Source organism: Staurois parvus, unplaced genomic scaffold (assembly GCF_062004578.1).
Source record: "Staurois parvus isolate SC_StPar_1 unplaced genomic scaffold, SC_StPar_1.0 ptg000159l, whole genome shotgun sequence".
Lineage (NCBI taxonomy): Eukaryota > Metazoa > Chordata > Amphibia > Anura > Ranidae > Staurois > Staurois parvus.
The window spans coordinates 1,365,075-1,379,204 of NW_028317955.1; the positions used below are offsets into that span (position 1 = coordinate 1,365,075).

General features: G+C 42.4%; 1 protein-coding gene and 1 long non-coding RNA gene across 3 annotated transcripts in view; one reads left to right on the forward strand and one right to left on the reverse strand.

The window, feature by feature from the left end:
• LOC149463088 (uncharacterized) overlaps positions 1 to 14,130 on the reverse strand; it is a 547,928-nt gene that overhangs the window by 89,761 nt on the left and 444,037 nt on the right. The gene's annotated exons all lie outside the window — the stretch shown is intronic.
• Positions 5,719 to 6,462, forward strand: LOC149463091 (protein kinase C delta type-like). The gene has a single exon (XM_089675890.1). It carries the CDS (start codon positions 5,719 to 5,721, stop codon positions 6,460 to 6,462), a length of 744 nt encoding a protein of 247 aa, XP_089532016.1.

A 14,130-nucleotide genomic window follows, 5' to 3' on the forward strand; every position in this document is an offset into this window, starting at 1 on the left:
CACGCTGTTCCAGCCGAGAGCTGACCTCCCCACATCGCAGAGAGATGACGGCTCTTCACCCGGGTTACCACCCCACCGTTAACTATTGTTATCCACGGTTTTTATGCTTATCATTACTTCACACATGTGAGTGTTTCTACATTTAGACTTGAATTAAAAGACTTATTGCACTTAGAGGCGCTTCTCTCCTTTTTCTCTTTTGCTGATCACTGCAATTACTAGTATAAATAAAAATTTCCAGTTTATTTATACCATAGTTTGTAGGCGCCATAACGTTCACACAAACCAATCAATATACACTTACTGGGATTTTTTTTTTTTTTACCAAAGACGTAGCAGAATACATTTTGGCATAAATTCATGAAGAAATGTGGTTTTAATTTCTTTATTGGATATTTTTCTGTAACAAAGTAAAATATATTGGGTTTTTTTTCAAAATGCTCTATCTTTTTTCGGTTTATAACTTAAAAATGTAAAAACCTCAGTGGTGATCAAATGCCACTAAAAGAAAGCTGGAATATTAAGGTTTTGGAGTGACCAAGTCAAAGTCCAGACTTAAATCCCATTGAGATGCTGTGGCATGACCTTAAAAAGGCCTTTCATGCTGGAAAACCCTCCAAGGTGGCTGAATGAAAACAATTCTGCAAAGAAGAGTGGGCCAAAATCCCTCCACAGTGGTGTGAAAGGCTCATTGCCAATCATTGCAAATGCTTAACTGCAGTTGTTGCCACCAAGGGAGGCACAACCATTTATTAGGTTTAGGGGGCATTTACTTTTTCACATAGGGCCAGGCAGGTTTGGACAGATTGTTTTTCCCTTAATAAAATGAAAGCGTCACATCACTTAAAAACTGCACTTTGTACTTAGTCTGGTTTTCTTCATGTAATATTAAAATGTGTTTGACAGTCTGAATCATCTAAGTGAGACAAATATGCAAAAAAAAAAAAAACAGGAAGGGGGCAAATACTTATTTGACAGCACTGTTTGTGTGTGTATGAATTTTTACAGCATGTCTGAGCTTTCAGAAAGCAGAGAGCAGAGAGCTGAAGTTACAGTCTTCAGAGCTCATTGAGAGCTGATTGGAGGGAAGGGACACCCCCCCTCCCCCTTACACATCACACAGGAACAGAAATTAGGTTGTTCATCAAAGGCTGTGTGCTGGAGCTCCATCATGTGTCACCTTTTTTCTCTTGGGGTCATGAAAATCTGACAGGTGTGACTCAAACAGATAGCACAGGAACGAGGTAGCAGAGAAAAAGAACACTTAGGGCCAGTTTACAGCACAATAATGCACTCCGGATGCATTAAAGATACATTTTTGCTGACAGTTCACACCACACGCAGTTTTCATGAAGTTTGCTGTTTCAGTACAGTTCTGTATAAAAAAATGCAGCATGTTCTACTTTTTTTTCTGCACTGGAAACCGACTGGAACTGACTGCACTGGTGTGAACTAGGGCCATTGGAGTACATGGAAAACACCGTGCATGCATTTTTTTGATGCAGCAAAAAAGGCTCAGGACTGCATCTAATGTGAACTAGACCGTAGCGCTCTGGATTGAGACACGCACACACTAAATCTGTTTGATGGTCAAAATCATTAAAGTGTGACAAACATGCAAAAAAAAAATAGGAAGGGGGCAAATATTTTCTTTTACAGCACTGTATAGATTTATTTCATATACAAATATTTCTAACACATCAAGAAAGTTGGGGCAGCATCCGCAACTACTGAGATGACACCAGACACAGGACAGTGGATTTTCAATTAGGATAAGCAGAATGATGGAATTGATAGAAGTAAATAAGGAGTATAGTATAATCAGAAGCAACCACTGGTGCATATATGATACAAAATGAAGCTAAAATAACCCAAAAGTCCATAAAAGTCTGTAATGGTCCATATACTTTAGTGGCAGCTCCTCAGTGACACTGACATAATAACAATAGGGAACATAAGGAAACAGCAAGGGTCTGCAAATGGAATTGCATTGAGAGGGAGGACAGTAAAGCCGGCCATAGATAGGATCGAAAACCAAGCGAAAATTCTTGTTGAACGTAGAATCGTTTGGTTTTCGCATTATTAGTGTGCCTGCTGCGAGATGCGATTTTCATGCAGCAATTGAAAGTGCCAGACCCAACATGCCGCAATTTATTTTAGAAAAATCAAACAAATGATGGCACACTTGTATGGGCTATTCTCATTTTTCAATCGACAGAATGTTCGGTTTTCGACTCATCTATGGCCGGCTTAAAGATTTCTTCACACCATACATGTGCGGTGGTATGCAGAAAAACCCAGTCAGTCAATGGATATGGTGTAAACAAGCCTTACAGCCCGAGTGCTACTAAGCAGGAAGCGCAGCCTGAGTATGGAATGGGCCGGTATGGCTTCCCCTTTGTAGCTGATCAGTGGTCTTTGGGGCTAAGATCTCAGTGTGGTCAGATATCACATTAAGATTGCTATGTCTTGGTGACCTAAGGGATGTCATGGGGACTTATAAAAGCCATGCACTGAGAATAGATATCCAGGGCTGAGGACTACCATATTGTCCAATTTTCAACATTCTTTTTCCTTTATATAGTAAAAAAAAAACAAAAAACAAAAACAGTGGATATTAAACATCACCAAAAGAAAGTTCAATTTCTAAAAAAAAAGGGTATATGAAATCCATTAGTATACAGCGTTACATGACCAGTTGTCATTCTATCTCAGCGTTGAAATCTGACCAATGTCCTCATAATGAAGGAATATTACAGCCTGGCACTCAACGGACTACACACTAAATGGCCAAAATGTCTTCTTCCCCTCCCCCCTCCCGCAGGCTAAGATCACATGACCATTAATTTCAGTTGGGAGCCAGCAGATCAGAACATGGCAGGTACAGGGCTAAAAATAGAACCTTGTCCTGGTGTATAACTTTGTGAATCCCATCCATAGACAGGAATAACATGATTTCATTGGGCGCTGGATACATAAAACATGAATAATACAGATGTAAGCTGAGCAAAGATGTCCCACATTTTGTTTACTTGAAAAAAAATGACCCAAAAAATGTGATCTACAAACACCACATAGGAAGCACAATGTTTTTTCCATATATGGTCATGTACCTTCCAAGCCAGGGTCATGTCACCTTGTTTCCATAGCTACCAGAACTCTGATGTCATCACCACTTAGCTCCGCCCCCTCAGCTTGCAGTCATTCCCTTTGTGTACGCTACCAGGAGTGGAAGCGATTTCTCTTTCTCTGTGCAGCTTTGTCATTTGTAATCATGAAGCGGCTATTTACGAGAAAGAGAGCAAATAATGTGAAGGACCTCCTGAAAACCAACAAGGAGGAGCCTTTTACATTACAAACAGTGGGACCCTTAACAGAGGACCACAGAACAGCATCACAGCCCCAAGATTCTGCCCCTAAAAGGGGGAGATTTAGGGCAGCTGGGAAAAGATTTTGGCAGTGTCTGGCTAGATGTTGCCCCTTTTCTCAGACAAAATTAGAAGAAGAAGACGCAGAAAGTAAGTACTAGTCTGTTGAGATATAATGCAGGGCACTGTAAGGGTATACAACATTTATCACCAATTACATATATATTGGGGTCACTATACATACACATAATGGGGTCACCGGGTAGAGAGTAGGGGAGAGTTAAGACCCCGTCAGGTACCTGGAGGTCCTGCCAGTAATAGCACTTGTCATTAGCAGCAGCATTTGTCAGCCTGCCCTCAGTTGAATTCAGGTGACAGTTGGGCTGCAGGGGTCAGGGGTCAGGTGTGCAGGAGGCATACATGGTCTATGGATAAATACAAAGTCAGTGTGAGCCCCTCCCCAGTGACAGGCTGTGTATACAGGACCCTTCAATAGCAATGAGACCTTACACTGCCCCCCCCCCCCCATGACATTCCCATTCACTAGGACCATTCCTATAGACAGTTGTGTCCTAGGATCTGTATGACCAGGCAGACTGGGGGCTGCAGGAGCAGACCATTCATTCCGCTTTGTCATATTTTTCTACACACACATTTCTAAATCGTTAGGAAAGTTGGGGTGTCATCCACAACTACGGACTCACAACCAAATACAACATAGTGTTACATTTATATTTAGTCAATGAAGATAAGCAGATTGATGGAATTGCATTGAGAGGGAGGAACAGCTTAGGGCTCATTTACACCACATGCATTGAACGTAGTATGAATGCATATACAAGAAAAACAATGCATTTCAATAAGCCTCGTTTACCCCATTGCACTGCATGTGCGTTTATGAAAAGTACAACATGCTGTATTGTAGGGGGGGTGTGTAGAAAAAACGTAGCTCAATGGATGTGATGTAAACAAGCCCTAGAGCACAAGAGTTACTTAGCAGAAAGCGCAGCCTGAGTATGGAATGGGCCAGTATGGATTCCCCATTGTAGCTGATCATTGCTCTTTGGCAGTAAGATCTCAATATGGTCAGATATCACATTAGGATTGCTATCTTTTGGTGGTCTGAAAGTGTAAGTACGGTTACTCAGCATTTCATAGCTGTCAGGCTCAGCTCACACGAGCTTTGTCAGCAGGTGTCAGACGGACCTTTGGGAAGCGTTTTTAAAGCTTCTCAAACGCTTATGAAAATTCTGCACATGGCAGCACATAGTGCTGTTCACACTGAAGCGTTAGCGTTGCGGCAAAACTGACGCTTCATGTGGAGTCAGGAGGAGTTGAAGCCTCCCATTCAAGTCTATGGTGGCGTTTGCGGAGCGGTTGCGAGGCAGTTGCGGAACGTTAACACCATTTAACTTCATTATAAGCGTTTGTGGTGCGGTTTTTACGCTTGGCAAATGTCTAACAGATTCAAAAAAGCGCATGGGGCGTTTGGGGAACGTTAAAAACGCTTCCCATACGCCTGTCTAACGCCTGTCCAAGGCTATAGGGGCGTTTGGCAAGAGTTAGAAAGAAAGTCAAGTGTGAACGAGCCCTTAGGGATGTTACGGGTTTTAGAAAGCCATGCACTGACAATAGATCCCCAGGGCTGAGAACCATATTGTCTAGGAATGGATAGAACTGCCATAAAGGACAACGTGTCACATAAGATTAGTGTCACAACAAAGATTCCCTTCCATATGTAAAAGAAAAAAAAGACATTTAAATGGCCGCAGTTACCTCATCTGTGATGTTTTTTTTTTTGTTATTTATCTACTTGTACATGTTCTGTTTACCTCTCATACTATGTTTGCTAAATTTATGCAAAATAATAAAGACATATATGCCTTTAAATGGCCGCAGTTTCACATAAATGATGTGGAAGTAGAAATAATACTTTTTTTCTCTGTCTCCAGGCAAAAATGAGATCCCATCCAACAAAGACACTGCGCAAATTCAGCAAGCTACATCGATGGAGGACAAGAAACCTCCCAATACTTCACATACCAGTGAGAGTAAGGAGGCTTCACTGGTCAAATCTACTTCACCTACCGACCAGTCCTACAAACTCAGCCTGGAAAGTTTCACCTTCCATAGAGTACTAGGACAGGGGAGCTTTGGAAAAGTAGTGTTGGCCTCTCATCCTGACATTAAGCAGAAGCTAGCAGTGAAAATGGTTAAAAAAAGACCATTACTTCGACAGGATCCCAGCTGCGTCATTACAGAGAGCTACATAATGGAAATGTGCAACAGATACTCATTTTTCGCACATCTCTACTGCTCCTTTCAAACAGAGACTCATCTCGTCTTTGCTATGGAGTTCCTGGGCGGAGGAGATCTTGAAAAATTCATAAGAGATTCAGCTCCACTTGATGAAGTAACCTTAAGATGTGTTACTGCCGAAATTCTCTGTGGACTGCAGCACCTTCATTCTCTTCAGATTGTCCACAGAGATCTAAAACCAGAGAACATTCTTCTGGATAACGCCGGGCACGTCAAGATTGCCGATTTCGGCCTGTCGGCAATGTTCGTCACGGAGAAAAACAGAGTCAAAAGTTGCGTGGGGACGCTATGTTACATGGCCCCTGAAGTCTATTATCAAAGGCCATACTATTACCCGGCTGACTATTTCTCATTTGGGATAATAGTATATGAGATGGCCTTAGGCGAGCATCCTTTTTATACTGGACAGGAGACTGAAGAGCAGTTGGTTACTTCCATGTACGCCACGGAACCCTATTTCCTACGGCACTTGAACTTTTATCTGCAAGATCTCTTACTCAGACTTTTACGTCATGACCAAGAGCAACGTGCGCACCTGGTGTGCAATCTCAGATCACACCCTTTCTTCAAGGGTATTGACTGGGAAGAGATAGAAGAAGGACCATCACTCGTACAAAGTACATTGGAACCTATTCTCAAGGAACCACTGCAGGAAATCATTGAAGTGGATACTTTTCTGTCCAAAGACCTGGAGATGCCAATTGACTCATTGCATCAGGAGTATTTTAAGGCCTTTGAATACATTAGTGAGAGAATGAAGGCGAGACAAGCCTGATCCTCACCACCACCACAACCAGAGGGCCATCCTTCAATGGGTGGTCAACTAAAAAGTTCACAACAGTGAACAAAAAATGTAAATTAGATATGATGATAGATAGATAGACAGACAGATAGATAGATAGGATAGATAGATAAGATAGATAGATAGATAGATAGATAGATAGATAGATAGATAGATAGATAGATAGATAGATAGATAGTGCGCTATCCTGCCACGGTGGAAATCACAGTGGTGACCCAGGATTCTCGACTATAGAGGTTGAGGGGCTCCAGGCAGTTGTAATTCAGAGGAAACTGGTTTATCAGTTTCCTCTTTGGCTTGTAAAGCCTGTTTTGGGACCTGTAGCCTGGAGATTTCAAAGAGATTTGGGAGGGATGAAATCTCCAATCCTGGGCCCATGTTTTGAGAGCAGCCAGCACGCTGATTGCACAGGTGTGTGCAGGCTTTTTTGTGGAGTCCAGGCCATGATTCTGGGCTCCACCCCAGCAGACAGGAGGGCTCCACCCTGGCACACAGGAGGGCTCTGCCTTGGAGTCAGGTGGGCTTCACCTAGTAGAGGTGGAAGCCAGACAAGCTGTGTGCTATTGGCGAGCTGTGTGCGGGAAAGCCATTTCGGATAGAGTCTGCAGGAGACAGACGGAAATCGATGTACAAGCCAGATGGCTGAATATTGTTTCATTTGTTTGATGGTGGATGCCCCTGCGTGGGAAAGATTTATGGAATAGATAATATTGATAGATAGATGGGCGGCACAGTGGCTTAGTGGTTAGCACTTCTGCCTTGCAGTAATTGGGTCATGGGTTCGATTTCCAACCATGGCGCCTACTGCATGGATTTAGCATTTTCTCCCTGTGTTCGCGTGGGTTTCCTCCGGGTACTCCGGTTTCCTCCCACACTCCAAAGACATGCTGGTAGGTTCATTGGCTCCTGTCTTAATTGTCCTAGTTTCATCCCTGGCCATGTGGGATCTCAGGCATGGTAGGGGTTGGATTAAGACATGGCAACCTACCCTGTAAAATAATTGCTAAGAAAATTCATGGAAAAGGTCGCTTACGAGTGACGGTCCATGCAATTGCCAAGGGTCGGATACGACTGAATGCATAGATAGATAGATAGATAGATAGATAGAGATTAAGGTAGGAACTGGCCAGAGAGGGATTACTTTGACGTAGTTGGCCGGCTTAAACATGCATTGAAATGTATGTGAACGAAAAATCCCTGTTTCTATGGAAAGTTTGCTAGAAGGAGGTATATAGCAATGTAATAAGTATAAATCAGCACACACACATATATAAAATCCTCAGAAATCCCTTAAAGTCATATCAATATCCTTCCCCTGAAGTACTAATAAAACATATATTCATTTACTTAAACCCAAAAACCCACAATTATAGTGAAAAAATCAAGACCCAAAGAGTTTACCCAAAAATAAAAAATATCAAATATATATAAAAGAACAAAAATAAAATAAAGTCCCAATATGCAAAGTGTCCAAATAATGTGTCCAAACAAAGATCAATTTCTTGATAGGAAGACGCTTCCTACTCCACTGAAGAAGATGCAAATCAATCACAGGTGCTCTTCAAATACCTCAAAAAACAAAATCTCAACATAGTATATTACCTTTTAAATCCCAGAACTAAAGTGCCACACGTGTATCATGCAAAAAAAAAACACTCCAGTGTCACAGCACTCATGTGAAGAAAAAAAAAAAAAAATTTTAAATATCACTGCAAACTATATATAAAGTGCATAATTACCCTAAAACAAACAAATTCCAGCTTGTAATCAACCACATATGTACAGAGTGTCCTTAGATTGGTATCCTCTTGTCCCTCAGGACCTCACAAACAGACCAGGAATCATTATGTGAATTATAATCATATATAAAATTTATTGTAGCCACTTACATATAAAAACGATAAGATCAGCAAGACATCATCAAACTCCTCATGCCCAGTATACGATCCCCTTTCCGTGTGTAGAGGGTCTCCCGATCACCAGGTAATTCCCCCTTGCTACTCCTATCCAGCACTATCACTTTGTAGCTCTGGGGGACACCTGAAGTGCACCGTTTCCGTGTTGGAGGTCTGGAGAGTAACGGTGCACTTCAGGTGTCCCCCAGAGCTACAAAGTGATAGTGCTGGATAGGAGTAGCAAGGGGGAATTACCTGGTGATCGGGAGACCCTCTACACACGGAAAGGGGATCGTATACTGGGCATGAGGAGTTTGATGATGTCTTGCTGATCTTATCGTTTTTATATGTAAGTGGCTACAATAAATTTTATATATGATTATAATTCACATAATGATTCCTGGTCTGTTTGTGAGGTCCTGAGGGACAAGAGGATACCAATCTAAGGACACTCTGTACATATGTGGTTGATTACAAGCTGGAATCTGTTTGTTTTAGGGTAATTATGCACTTTATCTATAGTTTGCAGTGATATTTAAATTTTTTTTTTTTTTTTTTCTTCACATGAGTGAAAAAATCCCTGTTTATATGGGAAGTTTGCTAGAAGGGGGTATATAGCAATGTGTAGATGGTTTAACAGAATTTTTAGTGGTCACACCCATCACAGGTTGCCTGCAAAAATCTATGGGGGGGTGTAGACAAGACCAGTCACCCTGCACAAGGGCCCCAGCCCTGGTTCACACAAGAACACTGCTGTGGGTGGCAATAGATTCCTAACGACACTCCAAACACACATCACAAATACAGTGTGTTTGCCTGCACCAAAATGCATGGTACCGCAGAGCCATGTTTTTTATTATTATAATACAGGATTTATATAGCGCCAACAGCTTACGCAGCGCTTTACAACATAAGGGCAGACTGTACAATTCCAATACAAATGAATACAGAAGGACTGAGAGGGCCCGGCTCGTTGGAGCTTACAACCATGTGATCCAGTTTCAGTGCGTTTTTAAATTGCATCGCACTGAACTGCACAGGGACACACAGCGCGTTACTGTGCAATGCCGGTGTCAACCTGCACTAAGTCTGTACACAGTTTGGCTCCCCAGTCCCCTGACTCCAGGCTCAGTTCTTTGTGGATCAATTTCACCTGATGGGATGGACTGCCTGTTCTCATACACTCTTTCATGCCTGGACAGACTCTCTGCCACCTAGTGCATGCAACTCTGGTGTTTAAGTGAGGGTGGAGGGCACAGGTGCACCATCCAGTCCCACTGCTGGCAGACTGGAAAAGTCTATGGGAAACTGACAGCTGGTGGAAGGTGCACCCAATCCTACGAACATTTAGGGGACTATACACCCAGAGACGAATGCCCAGAAAGCCAGCAATCTGCATTGCGATCATTCGTCCCTGGGTGCATACTGCCCTAAATGTTAGTAGCTCTAGGTGCATTATCCTGTCCAGCTGCAGCCGCAAGGTTTCACAAGCTGCAACTGAAAGGCGTCTCTCTGTCACTTGGCGTGATGAAGGTCCCTTGCAGGTTCCAAAATGTTGCATTGCTCATGTAACACGCCTAAACAACACAAATAAAGGCAGTTCTACTGAAGCAGATAGCGCTGCGCTAGCCGTTATCTCTGTTCGCTGTGGCCACATCCACCCAATGCTGCAACACCCCACAATTGCGTTCCGCTATGTAGTGAGTGCAAAGAAGTAAATAAGCAGCTAGCACAAAGTGGCAAACCCTCTTCTTCCACTACATAAACATAGAAATAAAGGTGCAGCGCTAATAAACAGGAAACAAATATGTGAATACAGCGCACTGAGGAGCCTGGAAGCGGTCGGAGCTCACAGAGCTCCAACAGGGTCAGTCCAGCGCTGTGACCTACCCGCAGGTTGCTCTGTGAGCTCCGCCCACTTCCAGGCTCCTCAGTGCACTGTATTCGATAACGCCTTGGCTCCTCCCACAGTCCAGAGCTTTTGACAGAGAAGGAGAGTGCTGTAGCCCCACACCATTCTCAGCCCCCTCCCTCTGTCCATCCACCGGTGGCCCAGACATTACCCCAAACATTCATCAACTGCAAACTTTAATGGGCTGTAATGCACCTCAACAGCAGGATTTTGGCAGCAGGTGTCAGCCAATGATTCGTGGCTGACACCTGCTGATCTGCTGTGTCCAATCACAGCCCAGAGCCCTGTGTTAGCAAAAACACAGGCTTCTGTACAGAGGGAATGATCTGTCTGTTTCTTCTCCCTGCAAAGCAAGAAGAAGGAACAGATTTTAGTAAAAACATTTTTAGTTTTCAGTAAATTCATAAGCACACACTTAACCCTTTGATTACCCCAGAATGTTAGCCCCTTCCCAGTAAACGTCATTCGCACAGTGACAGTGTAAAGTACTATTATTGATCTTTCTAATAGTGTCACTGGTGATGTCAGTGTCAGTTGGTATCAGATTGCCTACAGCACTATCACAGTCCCACTTCAAGACGCTGATCACTGCAATGATTCAGAAAAAATGAGGAAGGGTTGTAGCAGCGCAAACACTGCAAAGTCCTGGGAAATGGTAGTATGGGGTGATGGTGGTATTAGTGGCTACTGTATGAAGAGCGTAAGATTCCGTGTGGCACTGAGGGCAAGGCTTCCAAATAAGCTGTAGCAACTTCTGTAGATGAGAAAAAGCAGAGAAGCGCCTCTAAGTGCAATAAGTCTTTTAATTCAAGTCTAAATGTAGAAACACTCACATGTGTGAAGTAATCATAAGCATAAAAACCAAAGCATATACCAAATTAACTAAAGACCCACTACCCGAATTCAAACAGGACGCACTACTACTAACGAACACAGCCTTACTTGATGGTGTCATCACCAAGCAGGAAGCCTCTTTTCTATCTAAAGACTTCTACAACACCCCGTATTTTTACTTTCTGCCCAAAGTACACAAAAATCCAAATAATCCACCAGGAAGACCAATCGTAGCGGCCACAGGGAGCATTACTAGCGGTTTCTCCCAATATATTGACCACTTCCTACAACCCCTTGCACAGGCTCAACACTCATATATCCGGGACAGCGGACACTTGCTAGAATTACTCCAAACATACTCCTGGGAACCCGACTATTGTTGGGTCTCGTTAGATGTCTGCTCCCTATACACCTCGATACCCCATGATGTAGGCATCACCGCCATCCAGCACTATCTATCCTTGGATCCATCACTCAACCCCAAACAATCTTCCTTTATAGTAGACGCCACCTCATTTTGCCTCAAACACAATTACTTCACATTCAACCACGATTTCTACTTACAAACTCAAGGTACAGCCATGGGAGCCAACTTTGCACCCTCATATGCAAACTTGACTATGAGTTTCTGGGAGGACAAACACATATGGCACAATAACCCCTTTGCAGCCCACATCATCTTTTACGGCCGTTACATAGATGACATTATCGTCATCTGGGATGGACCAATATCACACGTAGACCAGTTCGTAACCCATTGCAATTCAAATCCTTTTGTCCTTCACCTCCACTCACCACAAACATACTCTTGTATTCCTAGATCTCGAATTATACCATGACAATCTCCAAATATTAACAAAAAACCACTTCAAACCGGTATCTGGAAACTCATACCTCCACTTCAACAGCTGCCACCACCCCAAATGGATCCAAAATATACCTAAAGGACAATTCTGTCGTCTCAGACAAAACTGCACCACAGATTCCGATTACAATCTCCAGAGCGACATCCTAATAAAGAAATTCCTAGACAAAGGTTACCCACACAAGCTAGTAGATGAGGCCCACTCCTTCTACCGCAAGGGTAGACCCCAAACACACAATAGCACAGAGCCTCCCAACCAGGTCAGATTTATAACCAAATTCCACAACAACTTTCACAAAATGGAGTCTATCATCAATAGACATTGGCCAATACTACTACAGGATCCACATTTAATAGACATTTTAGATAAAAAACCAAAATACACCTACCGCAAAGCCATCAACCTTAAAAACAAGATTGCCCCCAGCAAATACAACCCACCCACCAACACACCCAACACAATCTGCCTCATACCCATTGTCGGCATGTATAGATGCAACAAAGCGCTATGCAAAACTTGCCGATTCGCTAAACACGGACAAAAAAACTTCACCACAAAAGGAAAAACCTATTCATTCAAAGAATTTTACAACTGCTCCACTGATCATGTGATCTACTGTATATCCTGCCCTTGCGGCCTCCTATATGTGGGACGCACCATCAGACCCCTCCGCGCAAGGTTTGGCGAGCACAGACGTCTTATTGAAGATGGTAAAGACAAACATAGCGTCCCCCGCCACTTCCTTGAATATCACCAAAAATCCACTGATGGCCTACAAGTATGGGTCTTAGAATCCATACACAACAATCTCTCTGAGTCTGATCGTTTCAAAAAACTCTGTTCACAAGAAACTTATTGGATATTTACATTAGATACATTGTCTCCAGGTGGACTCAACGAGGAATTAGACATTAACACTATACTATAAACACTACAATCTCCCATTCACAGTCACTCAACACTCACAATGATACTTCCCCCCCCCCCTTTATTTTTATTTTTTTAATCAAATTTTTTTATCGAATTTTTTTTTTTTAATTCATTTTTAGTTTATTATTTATAACCTTTTGTTCATTATTTATATTTTATTCTGTTTTTTACTATTTTTTACAATGTAATTTACTCTTTATAATGTCATTTGCATGTATTATTACCAATATGTTTATCATCTTACCATGTTAACACCCATTGTCAATATACCCGCTAGCAACATGTATATATGTTAGAATTATTATGAAGCTCCTGTAGAGCCATAACCATATCCCACCTTGCAAACATGCTGTATTACCACTAAATATCTGCTCACTACTGATACATAATTGATGTGCCAGTGCTGCAAGGTAAACATTTTACCCCACTAATCTCCCAGAATATAATTTTTTTTTTTTATTCTTATTACCCCCATCAACTTTTTTCACATAGTTTCTTCGATTTTCAGCTGTTCAAAAATCTTTTATTAACGTCATTTTTCATTTCATTAATTTTTTTTTTTCTCTTTTTTTTAATTATTTTTTTCATAATTTTTTTATTTATTTATTTATTTTTTTCCATTTCATCATTTTTCTTTCGTCTTCTGTTTTCTTATTTATTACATCCTCTCTTTTTTCCATTTGGTTTCCTTTACCCCCCATTTAACATCCATGACTTTACACTATTCACCTGACAGCAATGGTAAATCACTGGTTAATTGGTCAATTGATCAATTAGACTCACGTTCCCTATATATTCACCCGTGTTCATCCACCTCCCCCTGCTTGAAAAAGGAGTGCACTTCCGCCTTCCACGGCCAGTGCATGCTCCGAAACGCATTGCAGTGCACCCTGGGATCTGACGTCATCACGGCCACACAGCCGCTACATTCCAGCGTGCGTTCCATCTGGCTCTGAGGGAGGACGTGCACGCCGGCCGGCCTCACCGCTGTTCCCCTCCAGCCACCACGCTGTTCCAGCCGAGAGCTGACCTCCCCACATCGCAGAGAGATGACGGCTCTTCACCCGGGTTACCACCCCACCGTTAACTATTGTTATCCACGGTTTTTATGCTTATCATTACTTCACACATGTGAGTGTTTCTACATTTAGACTTGAATTAAAAGACTTATTGCACTTAGAGGCGCTTCTCTCCTTTTTCTCTT